Source organism: Ambystoma mexicanum, chromosome 3q (genome assembly GCF_040938575.1).
Source record: "Ambystoma mexicanum isolate Mex_15411 chromosome 3q, UKY_AmexF1_1, whole genome shotgun sequence".
Taxonomy (NCBI): domain Eukaryota; kingdom Metazoa; phylum Chordata; class Amphibia; order Caudata; family Ambystomatidae; genus Ambystoma; species Ambystoma mexicanum.
In genome coordinates this window covers 466,701,310-466,724,968 of record NC_090926.1, presented here as the reverse complement: position 1 = coordinate 466,724,968, position 23,659 = coordinate 466,701,310, and the positions used below count along the sequence as shown (strand labels likewise).

The 23,659-nt window shown below is 45.4% G+C and overlaps 1 protein-coding gene across 1 annotated transcript in view; it reads right to left on the bottom strand.

Annotated features, from left to right (window-relative positions):
• Positions 1–23,659, bottom strand: part of LOC138447989 (uncharacterized) — a 314,717-nt gene that overhangs the window by 211,171 nt on the left and 79,887 nt on the right. The window contains exon 6 of the mRNA XM_069604515.1: positions 11,840–11,956. Coding sequence (XP_069460616.1) covers positions 11,840–11,956 — 117 coding nt within the window. The remainder of the gene's footprint in view (positions 1–11,839; positions 11,957–23,659) is intronic.

The window sequence follows — 23,659 nt, the reverse complement described above, 5'->3', positions numbered from 1 at the left end:
ATTGCGGGCACTAAGGGAGGAGTGTGTTTATTCAACTCCCGGTAATCCACCGTCATCCTCCACGACCCATCTCCCTTTTTAATAGGCCAGAGAGGATTGTTCCATGCGGTGGTAATAGGGCGTAATACACCCGCCTCCACGTACTCTTTGATGGTGTCTGAAATTTCCTTGTCCCCCCCAGGAATGCGGTATTGTTTCATTGCTACCCGCTTAGTTGCCACCGGCACTTGCACTGGGGGCATCTTCAATTTGCCTACGGTAATGGGTGTGCAGATCAATGCACTCACCCCAAACTGGTACGTTTTACCGCCAAGTCCCAAGGTTAACCCTTCCAAAATGTCAAAGCCAATTATATATTCAGGTATCGGGACAATCAACACTTGGTATTTCTGCCTATTCAAATTGCCTATTTTCACCTCCACTTTCGTTTGTACTGTGGGGGTCTCCTTTCCCCCTAGACCTGTAATAGTAAACTGTTTGCCTTTAAATCGTGTTGGATTACCATGAATCAAAGAGGCCTTTGCCCGGTGTCTATCAATGCTCGCACCCCTTGTGTATTTCCTGGCCCCCAAAAAATCTTAACATCAACATGAGGCCGCCTATCAACTTTTATGCGGTTAGACGCTGCCGGAGCTTGGCCGAAGCCCTGGTCAAACTTCGAATAAGTGTGACTCGACTCTGCCTCTAACATCGCACTCACCACCTTTCTCAAATCAACGTATGTTGGCTTGTCCGGGGAAGGTATCCCCATAGACCCTTCGTCTTGTTCTTCCGCAAGGGGAGCAGAAGGTGAGGTGTCCTTGGCGTGGTGACTACTTGTTTCTTAACCTCTTTATAGCGCTATTTGGCTGCAAGTCCTCGTTTTTTGTATAATTCATACATTACTCTGGTTTCAATGCTATCAATTTCTTCGTGTGGCACACCATCTTTTAACAAAGCCAAAAACATGTCTTTTCGGGACACACGGGAGTCTCTGCTATCTTGCCGCCTACCTTCGGTTCTTCTCTCACTATGCCCCTCTCTCTCCCGTGGCTTGTTATCGCTCTTATCCCACTCCCCTAAATCTGCAAGTTGCCGAATGGCATCCGCTACCTCATCAGTAGTTTTGCCCGTCATACCTATGAGCAAAGTCATAATGACACTTTTGTATGAGGGTGGCGTGGTTCTAATCACCATGTTTCGAGTTGAAACTGAGAGCGGCACGGCTCCCATATGATCAGGAGCATCTATGTGAATAGCCTCTTTCATAGCATGCTCTCTGACTTTTTGAATTGCCTCTCTCAACGTATACCACTTTGTTTCTTCGCTAGGCCAATCTGTGGTAATGGGGTATTTACGGTTACATGCTTGGGCTACCAGGTGCAACAAAGACACCTGTGTATCTTGACCATTTGCGTCAGGGGGCGGTCCTGCCCTTAAGACCTCCTGTACATTGGTGTCAATTGACAGGGGTAAAAAACGCGGTGAATCCATAGAATCTACCAACAACCCTGCATCACTCCCATCTAGCAATCTCACCATCCATGTCAATAAAGCTTCCGCTGATTTTTGCCTCAAACGGGTAATAATTTCCCCAACCTCCTGCTGTGTGTAATCCTCCAGCGTGGTTAAATCCACCATTCTGCCAGCAGGATTCTGCGGGTGGGGTCCGGCTCGCCGTCTTCTAACGGGCTTAGCCGCCACTGTTTTCTGTTTCACTTCCATTTTGGGGTCAGACTCATTTGCAGAACTACTTTCTAGACTAGTTGAATCAGAAATATCACCATCCCACTTATCCAGATCCCAGTCCACACCAGCGGTAGCGATTACAGCTGCCACCTTTCTTTTGTTGACCCCTCCCCGTCTTTTCCTATACTTATACCGGGCTACTCTGACTGCTGCCCTCTCGGCCACAGCCTGATATGTGTCAGCCTCATCTTTAAACAGTTTCATTTGAATCTACTGCATTAACACAGTCTGCCTTTCTGCAGCCAGCTCTCTCTCTAATCGCAAAACCTCATTTTTCATTTCCACCTTCATTTGATGTATTTTCCTATAAGCATGCAAAAGAACCCAACCTCGCCTACCTAATGCCGCACATTCTCTGCCACGTTCTTCTGGAACTTGTTGCAAGCATAACATTACATCAGACGGATCGGCATCTCCCAATCCTTGATCCCATGTTTCACTTAGACCTGCACCACATGCCCACGCCTGGGCCAACTTATCATATGGACTCTTAGTCCAGCCTGGAATAACAACATCAGAACAGTCACCGCCAGCGGTAGCGCTCTTTTTCCTGAATAAACTACTCATGATCGCAAACAAAACAAAACCTCTTTATATCTATATATTTTTTCTCTCCACACTGAAATCACTCCCACAGGCACGCACACACCAGCAAAGGAAAAAACTTCACTACTCAAAAACTTCACTACCCACTTACTTTCACTTGCAAGATAACCGAATCCTATCTACGTTCAAACAGATTCTTGAATACTCGGAACAACTCATCACAAGTATCCTGTTTGTGACGCCAAAAATGTATTGCTCTCCCCAGAGTGCACGGAAAAACATAAATCACCAATGCAATTATAGAGCCAATACTTTGAACGCAATAACTCGCAACCACACCCTCTTAGAAGATAATCAGCACTTATACGGCTATTTATTCAAAGTTTAGAAGCAACCAGTAATAACATAGAAATAACTCACAGAAATAATATAGACATAAATCACAGAAGAAGCAAAGAATTCAAAAGAAAATACATCACCGTGAGCGTAACTGGATTCCTCATCTCGCCCAGAAGCGGCTGGAAGACCCCGGGAACAGCCAGGCTGAGAGCACCACAGCTCACAGGAATGCCGGACGTAAGTGTCCTCCTCCGGCTGAAGTCTCACCCGACCACCTCTGCGTTTCCGCATATATACACACTCCGAAAAGGAGTGGCAGTTCTCGAACCTTCTGCGAATGGCACTTGCGCAGTTGATGAGCAGCCGTTGGTCGCCAGCTCGGTCAATCGACAGCCACCCTCAAGGAGCAGCGTACCTCCCTCCTCTAAAAACACGCTCCACAGAGAACAGTAACAAACCATAACAAAGTTAGCTTTCCCAGCAGAAATGTCCTTGACCGCATACCAGCTTTGGAAAGCATGTTTTCCTCAGCACCGTGAATCTAACACTCAGCAAAATGTGTGCAGCTTTTCACTGCGGTATGAAGTAAATATCCGTCATGGCTCCGAGCGCTCCCAGAATGCACTGCGCACCAGCGCCATTTTAGTTCAAGCATAACACTTGCCCAGCTTAGTCAGACTTGTTACCTGTTGGTCTGTGCCATATGTGTCGTGTGTCTGGTGGTATTCTGCAGCTATTAGGGGGGTTAGGAATATTGAAAGGGCTTAAGTGAATACAAAGGAAATCAGAGGCAGTTATGCCTACCCAGTGCACCAAAGTGATTCTATTTAATTATTTAATTGTAAAAGCTAAATGAACTTGCGCCCAACAACCATCCACCCAGAGCACCAAGGTGATGTTATTTCATTATTTATTTGTCAAATGTGAATAAGCTTGCACCCAACACCCATCCAGCCAGATTACCAATGTGATGCTACTTAATTATTTATTTGTCAAATGTGAATAAGCTTGTGCCCAACACCCCTCCACCCAGAGTACCAAGGTGATGCTATTTAATTATTTATTTGGAAAATGTGAATAAGCTTGCGCCCAACACCCATAAAACCAGAGTACCAAATTGATGCTAATGACTATTTATTTATTTATGAAATACTGCCCTCCAAACACCCCTCTGCCCAGGGGACCGCAATGATGTTAGTTATGTATTCCTTATGAGGTCCATTAATCATTGGTTCACGTCATGCATGAATTGAGAGCACCCCACACTAAGGGCATAATGTTGTAAAGATGCAAATGTTGTAAGGATAACCGGTTTATGATATGAACGTTGTATAAAGAGCTGGTCAAGCTTATCAACTGCTGTAAGGCTGCATCTGTTTATTTAACCAGGGGCACAAGTACCTCAGTCAGTCATCAGGGTTGACCGGACCATAGGGGAGGAACAATTATTCCTCAAGGTAGTCTTCAAAGGAAATGGTGCTGCCATAGGCCCTCCTATGAGAATTCAGCAGTCATCCCCCTGGGTGTTCATTTGCACATGTGTGCAGTAAGGTCTAAGTATCCCATATTCAGGTCTCCTACATGTTGCTGCTCACTCTTTCCTACACAATCAAAGGGAGAAACACCTTACATAATGTTTCATAATGTGCTGATAGAGAAGGTCCAAGCAAACTAAATAACTTCTGGGTGCACCAGTACAGCTGATGGGCATGCAATCCAGCTTAGTTTAAAAGGTGAGTTTTAGGTTCTCTCCTAAAATAGGACAGTGTGGCAAGGGAAGAGATCTGAAGTGAAAGGGTGTTCCAGAGCCAAAGGCCCTGAACTGAGTCACTCCTGCCTTCCCTTTTCCGATATTTAGATAATGAAATGATTAGAGCAAAGGTTGTCACAGAACACAATGTCCTGTTCGGAACAGAGAAGTGGATATTATTAGCCTAATTGGAAGGTGCCAGGCCATGGAGACATCTAAAACCTAAACAACAAACTTAGAATACAATCCATCTTGGAACAGGCTGCCAATGCAGTTCTCTGCAGAAGACAAACAGATTTGCCAAGTCCAAAAACAAGCCACACCACCCAATTCTGTAGGGATTTCATTAGTGTAGTCTAACCTGGAATGAATCGAAGCCAGCACCACTATCATGTGAGATTCACGAGTAATAAATGGTAGATTCCATTCCAAAAAGTTGATTTTGCCACTTCATTAATTTGCCCAATAAGGCTCAGGTTGCCCTCTAGCTAACCCTCAGATTTCACCTTTCTAGAAAAGGTGACTTTTTGGCCCAGCAAGGTGGGAGGTAAAGGGAGGGCCGAAGGATTGTTCAGTAAGTGACAGGGACCAAATAATATAATCCCAGTGTTGGCTGCATCAGGCTTAAGTTCAGCATCCTGTTTCCAACCCTTTATCAAAAATGACCAGGAGCTAAGTAAGTGAAATCATTGATAGGGCAGTCTGCGCACAGCAGAATATTAGCTTTGTACGCATATGAGTGGTGCAGAAATCTCAGGGATACCAAAAATGTGTGTGGGGGTATTATTATTATTTTGGTATTTATTGAGCTTGGACCCAGCTTCGAGTAGCAACTGAGTGCTTTACAGAGGTATGCAACAATACGAATACATAACGCAGTGCTTTACAGAGGTAAACAACAGTAGAGATGCACTTTTTAAAGGTAACAACAGAGCAGCGCAGGTGGGATACAGAGGGGGACAGGGGAGGGGTACAGCTGTATAGGGTGGCGGGGAGGAGAGGGGTGGATGGCATCTGGCGAGTCAGGCGGCATAAGGGGTGATGTGATGGCCTAGGTGTTGAGGCAGAGAGATTCCTTGAAGAGGTGGGTCTTGAGTTATTTTCGGAATTGTAGGAGCATGGGGGCAAGTCTGATGCTGGCGGGGTGGAGGTTCCATAGACTTGAGGCGTAGGCAGAGAAGGCTTGTTTTCTGGTCCTTTCCTTTTTACAGTGGCGGCTTTCAAATCTGCACATTTCCTGGCTTCTGGTGGTGCGCTGTCTGCCAGAGATGCTGAGTTTCTCCGCAAGGTAGACTTGAGGGCGACTGCCTTGTAGATGATGCAGCAAGACTTGAAGGTGATTTGTGCATGCCAGTGGGAGCCAGTGAATGTCGATGGGGGCCGGGGTGATGTGGTCATATCTGCGTAGATCCTTGATGAGGCATGCAGCCGCGTGTAGGACAATTCTCAGGGGCACAAGGGAGAACGACAGGGGGCCTTTGAGGAGTGCATTGCCCCCATCCAGGTAGGATAAGACCAGCGCTTGAATGGTGGATCTACAGCTGTCCGGAGGCAGGAAGGGCTTGGCTTTCCGCAGGAGCGAGAGCTGATACCAAGCTGTCTGAGTTTTTTTTAGCTATGTGCGTCTTGAAGGATAGGTGTTTGTTGATGTGGAACCCGAGGGACGTGGCGCAAGAGGTGAGCTCAGGTGTGAAACCCTCAGAGTTCTTGGTTGATAGCCAGGTCTGTATGTCTGGGTGTTTGGTATTGTTGGTGAGGAGTGGGAATTCAGTCTTGGAGGGGTTGAGATTCAAGGATGCACTGGACATTCAAGACTGGATCAGCGAGAGGCAGGTTTTGAGCCTATGGATGTGCTTGATGGAGTCGATCTTTAGGTATATAGCTGTGTGTCGTCTGCATATTGGTGGATGTGGATGTTGTATGTGGTGAGGATGGCTCCCTACAGCTCCATGTATAGATTGAAAATCACTGGGGAGCGGATGGCACCCTGCGGGACTCTGTAGGTGACGGGTAGCATTGGCAAACTAGAGGAGTCCATCTGAACAAACTGCTGGCGGTTGGCGAGGTAGGACTTGAACCAACGTAGGAAAAGGTTGCTAATCCCCACGTGCCGATGTAGGGTGTCTGTAGGTGCCTGGTGGTCTACTGTGTCGGAAGGGGCTGGGAGGTTGAGTAGGACCAGCAGGCAGGGGTGGCCGTCATCAAGGATATTGAGGGCGTCATCCACCACCTGTATGTTTGCTGCCTCTGTGCTGCATCTGGGTCTGAACCCCGATTGGTGTGTTTGAAGGAGATTGTTGGTGTCAATGTGTTGCTCCATTTATATGGCTACCGCTTTCTCAATGAATATCCTATAAATATTAGAAATGCAGTGACAGGGTACAGCCCTGTGGCACCCCACAGGTCACCGAAAAGGATGAGGATTTAAAGGGGCCTCGCTGAACCATAGATTCCCAATCAGCTGAAAAAGATTAAAACCATTCCAGAGCAGAACATTGAAATCTGGACAGCTGAGAGAGTTGAGTTCACAGTATCAAAGGCCATGGAGATATCGAAAAAATGAAGATGGGAAAGCTGTGCCTGATTGGTCTGAGTAAGTGTAATGCTCACCTGATTCCCACGGAGGCGCAGGTCTGGCTTCGAGTGCTGGTGCTTCTTCAATGGTGAAGCGCAGGACCCTGAAGATGGACAGGAAGGGCCCCTCTACTCTGGCTTCTCTGGCTTGCAGGAATATTCCCCTGTGCGTGAAAAGGGAGTATTACCTACTGACTGAGTTATGCTCAAGCCTCCCACTCTCCTCCAGCCCTCCACGATACCCTTCCACGATTCCCTGTGAAGTCTCACCTTAGGGTCAAGAAGGATGAGCTCTCCATCCTGCTTCTGATGCAGGGGCGCGTTGAAACCCAGTTACTTCACTGGATTGAGGATTGATGGGAGTTCAGGTAAGCTTGACTATTCAGGTAAGGCGCTGTAAAAGTTCTGCTGCAAGTTCTAAAGTCCAAGCTTAAAAATAATGTTCATTGTCTTGTTGCAGAATGCCGGAGATATGGCGCCGACCCGAAGTGAAACGTGCAGTTCCAGTAAATGACAGGTAAGTTCCGGATGAGCGCTCGGGTAATGTCTTTGCATTCGCTCATTCAATGTCTTTGTCTTTTTTCCCCATAGGGGCCGGGGTCCGGAAAATGCCTGGAAGTGCCAAGACCCGAAATGAAATGGGAATGACCCAACAGAAGTCTTAGAAGGAAACTGAGCTTTTCCTATTCCTTTCCTTCTCTCACCTTGTTCTTGTCTTTTTCTCTCTAGGCTCTGGGAAGTGGCTGTGGATCCGGATGATCGCTGCTGAAGATGGAGGAGTCCAGGATAGGTGAGTGAAATGCAGCGCTGCAGCGATCGTAGCGAAATGCTTTTAAAATGATGTCTTCCTTTTCAGGATCGTCGGTGTGATGTCTCCGTGGTGCTGATTTAGCAGGTAAGGTCTTTTGTCTCCCTTTGCAGGTGACCCAGGATACTGACAGGCGTGGCTGAGGTCCAGATGCAGGAGCTGACACGGTGAGCGTCCAGCTGCGAGGAGCAGAACAACGCGAAGCGTGAGTTGCTGATCGGGTGTGGTTTAAATAGCTTTGGAAGAAGTTCCCAGTGTGTATCCTTCCACCGATCAGGTATGTATCCTTCCCCGACCACACCCGGGTGGAAAGTAGTCCCACAGGTAAAGTAGTTCCATTCAGGCCTCAAGAGGGCCTGGATGTAGCAGCATGGTCTGCATCAGGTAAGTGTAAATTAAAACACTTGAACACATGTCTAGCTTTATGAGCCTGGCGCCTAAGGCGCCAGGACAGGGGTCCAACATGAGCCAGGCGCCTAAGGCGCCAGGACTGCGTCCAAAGGGCCCCAGCTTGGGCCCGCTGGCACTCCCCTGGGGGAAATGATGCCTGCCTCTGGGGTTGCTGGGTCGGACCTGGCTCCTTGGAGGTAGGCATCATGACAGTAAGAATGTGATCCCAGGCAGTCTGAAGAGCATGTTCTGTCCCATGTCAGGGACAAATGTCAGATTAAAAGGGGTCCAGTAATTTGACTTTCTTGTAATTGCTTGGCTATTACATTTGCAATACTTTATAAAGCCATGTAAGTTCAGCTATAGGACAAAAATGATTAAACATTGTGGGCTCTTATCTGAGATTTTTAGGAAAGACCACTTGCGTTCCGTTGGAATGTGACCAAAGTAACATTATAAATTGATACATAGTGTCAGGGATGGCACTCTATTAAGAGTGGCACAGGACACCCAGGAAAGGTTTGGGTGGTTGTGCAAAAGTAAAGTGGACAGATAAGTACACACACAGCTGAAAGGAAAGAGAACGAAGAGTAGGCAAGAGTAGCAAGGAAAAAGGTACAGAATGAATTCCCTCTTGGGGTGTATGCAGATATAGGAAAAGAGTATTCCACAAACCTTAGGAAAACTCTAGCCTTCTGCACAGTTTGCTATAACAGAGGCCCTCACTGTTTGCTTATAGCTTGGAACAACAGCTAAGGGTGTCTGTAACGCAGAAACGAGACAAGGGAAGGGGCAGAGGTTGCCTGACGGAAACCAACGGACAAGCTCTGTACAAGGGGTCTACAAACAGTACAAGAGAAGACACTGACAGATAAATCCAGGGAAATAGGGAAGTCGATAAGCAAACTAGCAGAAGGAAATGAAAGGAAAGCAGTATAACTGAATTGGACAGGGATAAAGAACTGAGGGTTGAAAATGAGAAAGAAAGCAAGGGAGCAGCAGTCAGGAAACAGGGGGCCTGCAATAACTGAATGCAGGTAAACTGTTGTGGATAGCGGAGGGCTGTAGGGTACAAGGTAGAGAGCTCAGAGGAGCAGGACAGCAAGGAGCAGGCCCAGAGGAGCAGAGCTGTAAAGAAGGGAGCCCAAAGGAAAAGGGCTGTAGGCAGCGGAGTGAAAACAGGCTGCAAGGCAAGGAGCCCAAAGGACAAGGGCTGAAGGCAGAGGGGTGTAGCAATCTGCAAGACTGGGGTACCAGAGGACAAGGGCTGTAAGCAGCGGAGAGATGCAGACTGTAAGGCAGGGAGCCCAAAAGGCTAGGGCTGTAGGCAGCAGGGTGTAGCAGGCTGCAAGGCAGGACGCCCAGAGGAGCAGGGCTGAGGCGGGGAGCCCAAAAGGCCCAGGGCGGAAGGTAGAAGGCAGCAGAGCGTGATCGGCTGCAAGGCTGGAGCCCGCCAGGGCACTGGAACAAAAGCAGGTGTAAGGGGGAAACAGCATACAAAGTTTGTGGCTCGAAGCAAAAGGGAGCTGGAAGGACTCTCAATGCAAGAGACTGAGCTCCTGCAGGCAGCAGCTTTTATACCGCCCAGCCCAGCACAGAGGCAGGCTAATTGGTTGCACCTGGCTCAGCACACCTGCAGACAATCGGCAACATCCCTCTCTGTTCCTGAGCTGCTGTAAGCAGAGCAAATCCCTAGGGCTTCTGGGGATTGTAGTTCTGATGAAGAAAAATAGGAATAGCCAGGAATAGATGTTTATAGCCAAGTGCATTGTGGTAAGTGTAGTTTTTTGGGAAAAATAAAAAAGCACCAAAGTCTTGCAAATGGGAAGTAAGGTCCAAAAAGTGAATAGCGGTTGATCCAAGAGTTTTCTGTAGATAAATGAATAACAATTTGTCCATATTGATCGCCAATGTATGCGCCCATGGCGCAGGCACGACACATAGGGCCTCATTACGACCCAGGCGGTAAGTTACCGCCTGGGTCGTACCTTTACCACCATGGCGTAAACTACGTTTACGCCATGGTGGTTGGCGGACTTACCGCCCCATTCCGAGGTTGGCGGGGCGGTAAGTCCCCAATCCCCATTTACCCTTCCCCATTCCCATTTTTGCCCCATAGGGCATAATGGGAGTGGGGAAGGCGTTAATTACGCCACCGTAAATTACGGTGGCGTAATTAACAACAAGGTCCTTTAGCGCCATGGATTTTAACACCTGCTAAAAGCAGGTGTTAAATCCTCCATGGCGCTAAGGGACCTCGGAATCAGGCGGTAAGGGTCGGCGCTGTTTACGCCGCCGTAAACCCCTTACCGCCTGGGTCCTAATGAGGCCCATAGAGGCACCAAGCAGCCAGGCCATCAGCATGTTATTTTTCTGCTAGCGCTAGTGTGATGTCAATCTGGTGTGACGTAGGAGTGTGGCCAACAAAGGTTGTATCTCCTCAGGGGAAGTATTTGAAAAAAGAAATGGAGGACGAGAGCAATGAGACTGAACAGCTGCCAAATAAAGCAGAGAGGTCGGTCAAGCTTTATTTTCACTATCTTCTTGAATATGATTAATCTTGTAACAACAGAAAAGTTCAAAAATTCACAAGCATCCATTGTGAGGCTAATAGCACCCCTAACACATATGGGGGCTGACAAATCCTGAGTAAATAGAAACAGTTGCCTTGGACTCTTTCAAGTATCAATGAAATATCAATGTGTATTAGTGTGCAAATTCCCAAAACAGATTATCTCATAAAGGCTCACAATTCTAATCAGTATGTTTCAAGTAATTCATCAGTTACATTGCAGAAACTTTATGTTGATTATTTATAAACTAATTTATTAGATAAAGCATACATTTTGATTATGATACAAACTTTTCATTTGCATTCCACCTGGCAAGATTTATTACAATAGTATTTCAACCCTTCATTGCTCATGTAAATTATATCTGTACTCACATCACCATTGCACATGGTTTCGGATTACCCACAAAGATGAACTCTGTTCTGCTTTGCAATCAGAAATCATCTCATGAGTGGTCACATGGGCAGTATTCATGCTATCATCACAGTTGTACTTGGTTAAAGATTAACCTAAATAAATAGGTCAGCCCCGCCCACATGTGTTTCGACCACTGTTGTTTGTCATGGCAATCATTCACAATTAGCGCTTGAATTTGTTATAAATCAATTTCCTAAGTAAATTCTTGTTAAAATATCATTGCTGAACATTGGTGCATGACTGAAGAGCCCGATATACATAAATCAATACGTCAGGTGTGATCTAATTTTGGAAATTAAAAAAAACAGAGAGAAAGAGATGAACAAAAAAGAAAAAGAATAAAATGTAGTTATTTATCTAGTATTATATCAAATACAGTAGGTTAGATTATAATTTCATGGTTGGTAAATAGAAGTCAAGAATGCTCTCTTGCCATGCCGATGGTAGTATAGGCCATGATATGCAATAATGCATATTCTGCCAATTTTTAGTCAATATCTTGAATTCCCTATGTTCTGTGAATTATACTTGTGAACCCTGTTTTGTGTAGGGGGAATGTTATATGTCTGATTATAATATAAATTAGGTAAGTTATATATCTGTTATTGGTTATGGCTCTGATTCCCCCAAAGTCTCAATGTCTTCATAAACGCACTGATAAGAAATGGTGGACCTGTCTTGGATCGAATCGAGACATATGCATCCAGTACTTACAGAGTGTCATGAGATTTTGGGTTTACTCCTTGTAGATCGAAGATCTGCACCACAGAGCGCTTAAATCCCGCCGGGTTGATTGCCTCCTTCTGTTCGACCGTCATGGAAAACAACGTGCTGCATCATAAGGAAACATTCAGAGCCATCAGACAATTGGGTTTTGTCCCTGAACATGTGCAGTGTTTGTTATTTTTTTTTTTTTTTTTTTTACTAATGTAAGGCTCCTTACCTCAGAAACCAAAACACACTGGTCCTCATCACGAGTTGGGTGGTAGCCCTTAAATGAGGTGATAATGGTATTACTGCCGCATTCAAGGGCTGGCCCTATCACAAGTCTGGCTTTTTCACCCCCAGCTCTGAGCTGCGGGTAAATTCACCCACAAAAGTTTTGGTGCAATTACCACTGGCGGTATTACCGCATGGTAATTGCGCAGACAATTCCCCATTGAGGGAATGGGGATTAACAGTTAGCACCCAACCCGTGATCCGGCAGTAATGCCGCCGGTCCGGTGGGTGCTAACGCTAATATATTTGGGCAGTATCCCACTCGGGATACCGTCCAACTCGTGATCAGGCCCATTGAGTGCATTTACAAACTTCTCCATAGGGAACACCCACTTTAAACTTCTGTTAAGCCAATTAAACAGTGGAACTGATGCCATGAATGAATAGCTGTGACACTTAACACGTGACCAGAGACACAATTTGGCTTGTTCTGCACTCATCCGTGCTGTGTAAGGAACATCTTGCAAGAGAAATGATGCATGAATGGTGGCTAATACCAATGTGCATTGATATTAACTGGTTATATCTCTTTTTTCCAGAACGAGAACTACTAGCAAAATGTATTGCGAGTTTAGGGAGATTGGGTGATATTATATACAATGGCCCTGAGTCCCAAAGATTTTTTGTCCACTTGCCTTAGCACCTTGCACAATATCCTCATTCTGCAGGTGCATTGATTCACAGACTCAAATCTGCATGTTATGTGACAAACCCAAGGGCTGCGTCCCCTTTCACCGACAAGCGAGCACTGCTCCAATCCATAAAACACAACGTAATCAAAAGATTCTATACACTTCCCCTATTTCCAAAGCTCACAGGCTACATCAATCAAGGTGTTTAAATAAAATGACACCAGTAATGAATATAGGTTCGAGCTGTTGTCCAGTTACAACAGACACTCTCCTTATAAAAGGAGAGACCAGTAACTGTTGTTGTAGTAGCAGTAGTAGTTGTAGTAGCAGTGGACGTGAAAGAAATAGCAGTGGAAGCTGTTGCAGTAGTGGAAGAAGAGGAAAGCAGGGAACCATTGGGCCTCATTGCAAGTTCGGCGGTAACCCTCCGGTGCTACAGGCGGGTTTCCGGCGGACTGTAACACCGTTTCCAGCGCCTGATACCCTGCTGCCACAGGGACAAGTCCTGGCAGGCCGGGATGTCAGGCACCATTAAATGTTAGTCCCCATTCCAGTGGAGGCTCATAGGACTCGACTGTAATGGGGACTCGAAAGCATCAGCACAATTAGTAACGGTGCTGGTGCAACTGTGTCTACCGGGGTCATTGCGCCCGGCATGTCAGAACTGCCGTGCGCAACGGCGCCAGCAGGCACAGTTTTAGTCTGCTGGTCTGGAAAGGGTGCCGGTACATTACACCACCCTTATTTCGGGACTAGCAGACTTGTAATGAGGCCTATTGTATCACGGCGGAAGAACGAGAAACTTCACAGAGGTTCTGACAGAAGCCTGAACAGCATTAATACATTGTCACAAGCATAAAGTGATGAGACGTTTGCCGCATGGTGTGTTCGGCGGCTACAGAGAGAGCGAGAAAATAATTTCCCAGCCAGTTTCATAGATACCACTGTCACAGAAAGGAAACAGGGCCAAAGATGCAGAGAGCCAATGGAAAACCACTGCAGGAGTCAAAGAGACAGCAGAAACCAGAGCTTCCTGCAGTGGTACCACCTCCGTAATCACCAACATCACGCCGGAAGGCAAACAGCATTTTGATTGAACCTAGCACAGAGGCTCTGGAAATCGGAGCACAATCGCAGAGACGACAGTTAGCTGCTTTGTGTGTGACTAAGGAGAAGAGATCCATGTCCTGAAGCACTCGCGCTGAGAAAGGCAGACATGAGGAACTCCACGAGCAGGTGAACAGCTGTTTTTATCCATGACAGTAGAGCCGCTGCAGGAGAGCTTTGGAAAACTCAGGAGAACTCTACAATAATCACCTGTACCATGGTTGGGCTACGGGAGGTCTTCCAAGTGCGGGGTGACCAGCTAAGTCGAACCCCAGCTATAACCAAAAGGACATCACGAATCAGAATTCAGGAATTGGGTAGGCAAAGCGGGTTTGGGAATTGATAATTGCTAAAAATTGATAAAGGTGAAATAACAGCACAGAACACAAAACACCACAGACAGGTGCGACGTGAACTGGGCTGCAGCGTTGATTAAAGGTAAGGGAGTTGCTAAAACACAGGATGGAACCGTAATGAGTCTCAGAAAAGACCAGGAATCGGTTTTGACATCAGTACCACAACGCTGGGCAGAGACGTAAACCCAGCATACAGAGAAATAAGGAGTGGGACGAGAAGAGAGTACTCTTCTTCTTCGTCACAGTACTAAGAGGAAATTAGTACTTTAATAAAAGAGTGAAACAACCTAGTACACCACTACAAGGCAGGTTAAGTCTACTAGAGAGAGGAAACATTGTTTAGGTAACTGTACATATTTGTTGTCCACAGGAAAGACCAGGGGAAGTGAATTGTCCTCCTTGGGATGTGAATACGAGTCACCAGGGGAAGGAAATCACGTCCCCAACCATAACCAATCCCAACACCACCACAAGAAGTTGGTGGAACTGTTTATTATTTTGAGAACATTTTGCATTTACTTTCAACATTACAGTTTGGCGCAACAATATTGTAGAAGGATGCAGAAGAGCGGCTGAGAGACTCTTGATGTTCCCCTAGAGTAGACTTTAGCGCATATACAGTGTGAGGGTAAGAACTGGTTTATGGACACAGTACAGTGGACATTGTTTGACATCCTGATGACTGTCTCATTAGTTCGTTTTGTTTAGGTAGGGAATCCCCTCATAGAGTTAGGGCTAGTGACGCATTTTCCAACCCCTTTTCATTAAATAAATAAAAGCCAATGTGAAGCAAACAGCATTGTGTCTATCTCCTTACTCCGACCCCACTCAGTGCGCATAGCTTTGCATTTGCAGGTTTGTGGCTGCTAAACAGTGCATCCTCACAAAGCGGTGAGTGGTATTAAAGATAGAGAAAATGGCTGGGCACCAAAGAGGCCTTAATCATTCCTGCTCAGCAGGGGGGGTCTCAGCAGCACTGGAGTACGTTTAGATGTTTAGCTCAGAGATCATATATTTCTGCTTTTATGGTACAGGATTTCAATTAAAACCAGACAAAAGAGGAGAAGTCCAGCAATCCGGACATAGAACCAAATGTAATAGTACTTAATTTAACAATCTTAGAAGGATGAAGGGCAGATTCACCCCCGCTGGAATATGAACTCGGAAAGTGCAGGTTGCCACATGTCAGAGTTGAGCTTTTAACTCACTGAGCTATTGCAACACAGTGGGAGTCATTACGAGGTTGGAGGTAAGGGGTTAACGGTGCCGGTAAAGGTGCCGTGCCATTAACCCCTTACCGCCACATTACGAGGTCCTTTAGCAGGTCCCGCTAAGGGCGGCTGCTTTTACCAGGCGCCCTTAGTGGGAGCTGCTAAAGGACCAGCATGCTAACAACGGGCCCGTTTTTAACGGGCCCGTTGTTAGCATGGTCCCCATTCCCCTTGAGCTCTATGGGGGCTCGAATGGGAATGGTGATGGGTTCCCTGAATGGAGAAATACCGGGTCCTCCAAGGTTGGAATGGCCCGGTAATTCCCCATTCAGGGAACCCAGACCCAGTATGCGGTAACCTCGTAATGACCCCCAGTATGTTGTTTATTCTACTGTGGAGTTAAAAATAAACATTTATTAGGATATCTACCCACCACACTTGTCCCCTTCAGTCTTTTTTAAAACAAAATGTAGCACTACTATTATCACGTTTCTAGTGTACCATGGCATATTCCTCCTGCTTCTAAGCACCGTAATAATAAGTGGTATGTTAATAAGAAATGTAAAGCCCATAACCAATGTATTATTAAATGCCGTGGTATGCACATTTAAGGAGAAATAGCCGATAAGATAGCTGAGCGGGTTACATGCTCAATGCTGGAATCTATGTGTGTTCTGTAGGTCACGGGTTTCCATCATAGCAAGCTCTGCTCAACCTTTTATCCTTCTGAGGTAGACAAATGAGCATTCATTTTGGTTGCCAGGTAACTATACTTTTATAAAAGTGTGTGTTTTTTTAAAAACAAGATTTTTATTGTTTTTTTTTGTGTGGTTCATTAAAAGTGTGCTTCATGTAAAGTGCTATGGCAAAAGTGATATACAAGTAATGGAACCTTATAAATGCCTAAGTGTTGGCATCAATAAATCCAAGAATAGGCTCAGAATAATGTCATACTCTTAAATTAGTGTTGCTTTAAAAAATGTTAATTCACTTCCTCTAGATATGTGTACATCTAATTTTATACTGACATGTCTGAAGCTAAATGAGACTGGATTATGAATCCATCAGAGAAAACAAAGTATATATGTTTTTTGTACTGATGCATTCATAACCCATTCTCAATCAGCCTGTTAATGTTATCGGCAACTGTAAGTGCTCCCCGCCACCCAATAGAACTCCTGGACACACCGCTGGCCACCTCTGCCGACCAGCCCATCTGGTTCCATGAACCAGATGAGAAATGCCTACAAAATAATTCCACTGTGCATGCTTCTTCCTGAAATATGGCTATGGCAGTTTGGGTGAGGACACATACAGGGATAAGGGTAGAGATCATGCAGAAAGCATGCTGTGTCCAGGTCGTTCAAGCAAGCCGCAGAGAGTCCAGCTGGCAGAGAGGTGATCTCTGTGTGCAAAGCGCAGCTGAGAAAGGGGCACAATGGGAGCTCGATCCACGCTCTTTTTGTAGCCAGCCTGCACTCTGCCATGTCTCTGCTGGAGGGTGAGAAGTTGTGTTAATGGCCAAGGAGTGGACACCAGCCAGATGGTAACAGCAAGGCCCCCTTGCAACATGCACGCTAAAGTGTACATACATTCAGAGGCAGGTGTTACTGAATGCACCCTGCCGGCATTGAATGTGATCCTGCTTACATGTGATAAATTACATGACCAGGTCTAGGATAATTTACAACACTGGCAAGGGGGTGTTGATAAGGCCCCCTTGAGAGGCATGGGGCAGTTTGTCCCTCCTTCCCCCCTGGTGAAGACCCTGTGTGTGAGATTGATTGAATGTGTGTACGAGTGCAGAGCATGTTGTACTTTCTTGGTGAGATTGGCAATTGGTAGCAAGCTGGAGGGTTGGGCCTGCAGTAGATGACTGTGGGACAGGATCTCACTACATGCTTCAATCTTCACAACAATCCTGCATTGTGTGGTTATGGTTCATGGTAAATGTACACAGAGACTTGTTGCAATAAATGTAAAATTTGAGTGTGGGGGGATCAGTACATGAAGTCAATGGGTGGGTTTTCCTGTGCGCTTAATGGTTTTGTCGATCCAAGATCTGCTTTTAAAAAGGGGACAAACAAATGAAAACCTATTGTTACAAAGTAAAGCATTTCAAGACGATTGGCTGCATCAGGTTGCTTAAAATATTTGACAGTTGGAGGAAAGGGCATTTCCCCTCCCACTGTCAAATATTTTAAGCAACCTGATGCAGCCAATCGTCTTGAGGGTAAATGCCCTTTCCTCCAACAAATAAGAGTTGGGAAAAGAGTACTGAGAGTGCAATCTCACTCCCCTGTTCTGTATGGTCCACCCTTTCCTCTCTTCGGCTGCAGATCAGTAAACCCTTCAACGCATGTTCTCCCCTGGACCAAGAGCTAATGTGGTGTCTTAAATTTGCCAGTAGGATTTCCTAAAGCTGAAGGCGGGAGTGGCCAGGAACGTAGTGCCTGGAAACGGCTTTCGATCAGATATGATCTTATTTAGTGTTTAGGGCGTCATAATGGATGTATTGCTAATTGCATTTGTTTTATATCAGATCCGCCCTTGAGGTTTGGGCCTCATTACGACCCAGGCGTTAAGGGTTAACGCCGTCGTTAACCCTTAACGCCTATTCTGATTTTAACGGCTGCTTTTAGCAGCCGTTAAAATCCATGGCGCTAACCTGCCATGATGCTAATTACGCCACCGTAATTTACGGTGGCGTAATTAGCGCCTTCCCCACTCCCATTATGCCCTATGGGGCAAAAATGGGAATGGGGAAGGGAAAATGGGAAATGGGGATTTACCGCCCCACTCACCTTGGAATGGGGCGGTAAATCCGCCATCCACCATGGTGTAAACGTAGTTTACACCATGGTGGTAAAGTTGGCGCAATTAGCGCCTGGGTTGTAATGACCCCCAAAGTTTGAATGTGCATAACTTGTTTACATCTGCATTGTTTTGAGGGCATGCTTTAATTTATGTGAACTACATGGGCAGTTGATGGAACATTTAGAGGTAGCCATTTGTAGCATTTTTGCAGCAGGAATAATGAATGGTCTGACAAATGATTTGAGGCTGGGGAAAGTCACCAATGTTGAGAGTATGTCATGTGAAATCTGTATATTACTTAATTCATCAGTGAGTCTTGCACTGGGGGACATGGACCTGCTATAATCATATTGTTTTGACAATTTGGGTTTGAAATGTGCAATAACATCCTATTTGGGTACTCAAAGAGCAGAGAGTGGCCAGGTCTTATTTATAATGAAGATGTTTGGAAACCGTCATCCACTTTCAGCCTGGACATCTCTTCTCCTTACCAGTGGCATGTGCTTTATCATGCCTAACAATTGTTTTGTATATGAAAACCCATGTTTTCTGCCCCCCTTTTTATTTTTTCAAAGGGTAATGATGCGTTGGTGTCATGAGTGGGCACCTGTGCCATGCCCACTATGATTGTGCTCCCTGATGTGTTTTGACACTTTGCTGTTGCACCATATCTGATCCTTTTGTTTGCGATTAAGATGTGATTACTGGGTTTGCCCCAACCATCCTTCTCCCAAGTGTGAATCTGCTCCTTCCCGTTTACCATATTTTACCAAATATGAGGTCAGATTTTAGCCGGGCATAGGAGACCGATTTCCAACGTCTCCTTTATCTGCACTTCCATCCTGTGTTTTCTACATTCATTGGCATGGAAAAAAAATTAAATTGTTTATAAACAAACTGCCAGTTAAATGTACAAATGAATGCTTTATTTACCATGCCTTGGACCATTATATGTATGTCAGAGTGAATGTTTAACTATGCTTTTGTGTTCCACAATGGACATTAAAGATTGTCATATATAAAAATGTACTAAAATGCTTTGCATAAAGAAAACAAGCATCAGCTAATTAATAAAAAGCTGCAATTTTGCATAAAAGAATTGTAATTTTGTACAGGAATATTGTATTAGAGATATCTGTTTGACAGCAGCAAGCATGCTGTTTTTTCCAACGGTTGCCCAAACTGCATGGGCACCCGTAAGGGTCTAAAACCAGTGTGCAATGAACCTACCCTGCGCACCCCTAAGATCCATAGAGGGTAGGACAACCCCCCTTGTATCACCTTCCCGTTTAGCAGCATGATCATTATGAGATGTAACCGCAATGTGATTTTGGTCCTTGTGTTTTGTATTATAATGTATTGTTCTGCTATACTCGAAAGGCTCTACCACCCAAAGGTTTCCAGGTACTCTTAAGACTCTGAAGTGAAGAACTGGGAAACAGCCAGGAAGATGGGGGCACCGAGCCAGTGGTGCATGGGCATTGCAACTACATTTTGCCTAATTGGTTTACTCCAGTGGGTTTTGCTCCATATGTGATTTTAATCCTACGTGTGTTCAAGCATGATCTTGCCACTAGGTTGGTCTCTGTACTACTGCCTGGCTACTCATTTCTGCCTATAGCACCCTACTATAGTTGTGCTCCCTGGTAGGATGCCCTTGTCCCTGAGTTGTGTACAACTGTGATTCTGCCATTAGATGATTTTCCCTCTCAGTAGTGTAAGCGCGCAGAAGGAGGAGACTGACACACAGGCGGCTTAGTGGTTGCTATAGACTTTTATTCTGTCTTAAAATGAAAGAGAAAACCTATTTTCCCTATTTCTAGCCTCAACTAAAATACTAATTATCAGTCAGAATGTCCGTTTAAGGTAAAATGTCCACCGTCGTGTCAAAACTCTACCTCTGTCCCTTACACTTATACCTAAACTAGAAGGTTGCATCAATGTTCTTGATCCAGGAGAATGACTCCCTTCTCCAGGACGAGGCAGCAGAGTTCTGGTTGCAAGTTCTTAACCAGGGGGAATTGCTCCCATGTCCCAGTACTTTCACAAATAAAGGACTGTCAATCCTATAACACTCCAAATCTGAAATTTCAGTTTCTTCACTCCAGGGGGAATGACTCCCTTCCCCTGGACCAACAGTTTCCAACACAGTACTTGTTTTGCCAGGGTGGACGACTCCCTTCCCCTGACCTCTTGATTTGATCCCTCTGGCTCTGACTGCTTTATACACAAAACCTGGTGAATGACTCCCTTCTCCTGGCTTAAGGATCTGTGTGTCAACTTTCTTAATTGTCAGGAGAGTAACTCCCTTCTCCTGACTGTGTTTTTTCTTTAACCTGGGAGAATTACTCCCTTCCCCAGTCTTCTTGGCTTTTTCCTGTAGTTATAGCTCTATCAGGAGAATGACTCCCTTCTCCTGATATCTTGGGTTCACAGTCAATTCATACTCTGTGGTACCCAGGGGGAATGATTCGCTTGCCCTGATCTCCCTTGTTTCACTCTCAGGCTTCTCAGTAGTACAGTTCATGCATAATAGGGTCCTCGACCCAGGCTTCCCCCAACGATTGCCCACTTGGTTCACTGTCTTTACCAAGTAATGCCATGAAGAAGAGGAGTTTGCTTTTTCTTTCTCCAGGTTTTGCTTTGAAGACAGACTGGGTTCACTAATCTGCCCAGTACTGCCACGAGGAAGATGGTCTTGCTCTCTCACTTTCTTTTGTCGTGGCTCCCGGACCCCGGTTTCTCTATTCAATTCACTGGACAGACTCTGTTTACTCACCTGTTGAGTACTGTCCCAAAGAAGATGATTTATATATTCTTCTCGCCAGAGCAACAGTGAGCAAGTTGTGTGTACTTATGTATATGAATGTAAGATGAAACTAGTATAGCAAACAGTACAGTGGTACCATATGTATCTATTCCAGTGAAATGCTGGGATAAAGGCTAAGTTTCATGCACGATATATAGGGCCTTATCAGCAGTTGGGCAGTATCCGGCGGTAAATCTGTTGCAATACCCCAACGCAATTACCATTAGCACAACTTGGTCCAGCGGTATTAGCACCAGATCCAATGTTGTGATGGCGGTGTAAGTCCCCATTTATTTGTGGTCCATCGGACTGAATAGGGCATTTTTGCTGCAATTACCGCAGCAGTAATTGCACAGCGGTAATTGTGCCAAAAATGAGCTGAAAGTTGGCGCATTAACCTCCAGCGCAGAGCTGGAAGTGACTCCTCCAAGTTTCCCCCCATACTCGGGATTGGGCGGTGTGGTAATGTGGTGGTAATTGTGTTACCGCCACATCTTTACCCCTGATGAGGCCCATAGTTTCACAGAGAAGGGCGATTAATAAGATGTTATTTCAGTTAAACGCTGGGATAATGCTTCATGTAATATATATACGGATTTAGAATTTAGGATTTACTAAATTACATTTAGATCCATTGTTTAAAAATAGCCTTAACTAAAATGAGTGGGACAGAGATGTGTTATCAGGTGCTGGAATGTTGAGGGTTTAACAGCATTGTAATGGAAATTGGGTAATATCTTGTATTCTTTGGCAAGCAGTGCTTGATCACCACTGTTTGCCGGTAATATAAGGTAAATTGTTGGCTTCACCAGGCGTTGGATATTTTGAGGAAGATGTCAACGCATCTGCCATTTCAACGCCTTATTTATATGGAGCTGTTCCTCATGTCTTTGTTAGCTGCAATTGAATGTCTGTGACCATTTTATCACAGTACGGAAGAATGAGTATTTGAGTACATGAGGATAATATGCTTACACATGTAACGTGTGTGGAACTATAATGAAGTGATTTGTCAAGTGCATGTTAAACATAGGGCTTTGCATGCATGCAGTTTTGTTTTAAGATGCGCATACATTGGGAGTTGTTAACCCATGTTTGTGTACTTAATAAGGCTCTAATGTTTGTGCAATCTGAATGATTGATTAATTAGAGTGCGATGAGACAATAATGTGTCGGGTTGAATAGCATACTTCTGACACTAAGGGTGTTGAGGTCGGATTGCTACTGAGAGGGTAAGTTTTGTGGAAGGGTGGTTGGATACATTTGGTACTTTCAGTACATGTATGTTAGGCACACTTTATTCTGTTATGGATAGGAATGCGTGAGAGAGTGTGCATAATAAAGGATGTTGTTTTTTCCAACCTACACACTAGCCTGGGGCATCTTATGTTTGCCCATTGTGTGTGTGCTATAGTGTGCTGCTTCTCTGCATGCACATGCGTTGCACGTGTTCTTTGTCCTGTGTGTACACTTTCCTATCTTTTTCCATGCTTCCATCTTTTCTATGGGGAGATGTGGTGTGTTTGGCTACTAGGTTGTGTGTAGGTGCAAAATATGCTATACTATCTACATGTGGAAGGCCCTTTCCATTGTTCGTATGGATTTTGTCAAGACAGCAGGCTCGAGTGTAAAGGCATGTGCTTGGGAGTGGCAGCCTCATTATCTGGAGGTGCTGGCTCCAGATAAAAGGGCCACTAGTATCAGTCGGATGGTTGTGAAAGGTGATTGGTTTGCTCCATGTAGAGCAGATTGTGCATGAGCACGCCAAGCTCATTGTCCTTGGTGTGGCAGGCTCACATGGAAGGTGTCTGGCCATTTTTATTGGAGATTGAGTGTGTTGCTAAGTGTCTCAGGTTTGTTGGTGCACGTTTAAAGTATGTTTAAATATAGATGTATGGTCCCTGTTGATGCATGTGTATAACGGGTTAATAATCTGAGTGAATGCCATCTTCATATTTTTACTTTTGTAAAGGAGGGGGCGGGAGTGTAATATGCTTAGTGCATTTATTATAACTACTGGAATGTGGTGTGAGACATAGAACCTGCAGGTTCCAGGTTTGATTGTTAAACTGGACTTTCAGGATGGGAGCTAGACCTGAGTGGACGTTACTATACTGCTCTCCTGTTAACCACATATCTGATGCCTTGTAACCATTAAACAAGTTTCCTTTTAGACTTACCTGACTCCTGCCAGATTCCTGCTCTGAGTATGACTTACCGTATGATGTATGATACTTCAGAACTCCTTCCCTTTATAATGCTGAAAGTCTCTCTGAGTCCCAGGGATCCAGTCACTACCCTGTTCATATTGCGTGTTTCTCTGACACCTCTATGTAGATGCCAACACTCTTTCATGTTTCCACCAGCTGGCCCGGTTCTTCCCCTACCCTTAGGGAACTTTGCGTCAGGCTCCAGACTGTCCTGGGACTTGCTCTCAATCTTCCTGCTTCTCCCACATAATACTCATGAGCTATGGTGGCTCCCCAACTGCTGGCTTTCTCAGGTTCGTTCGCCCGACTCGGACCGTGTGGTCCGTCTTCTGACTTTGGTCGAGAAACTGCTTCACCAGCTACAGGTGAGGTCTTTCCGCGTCAGACCTCTTA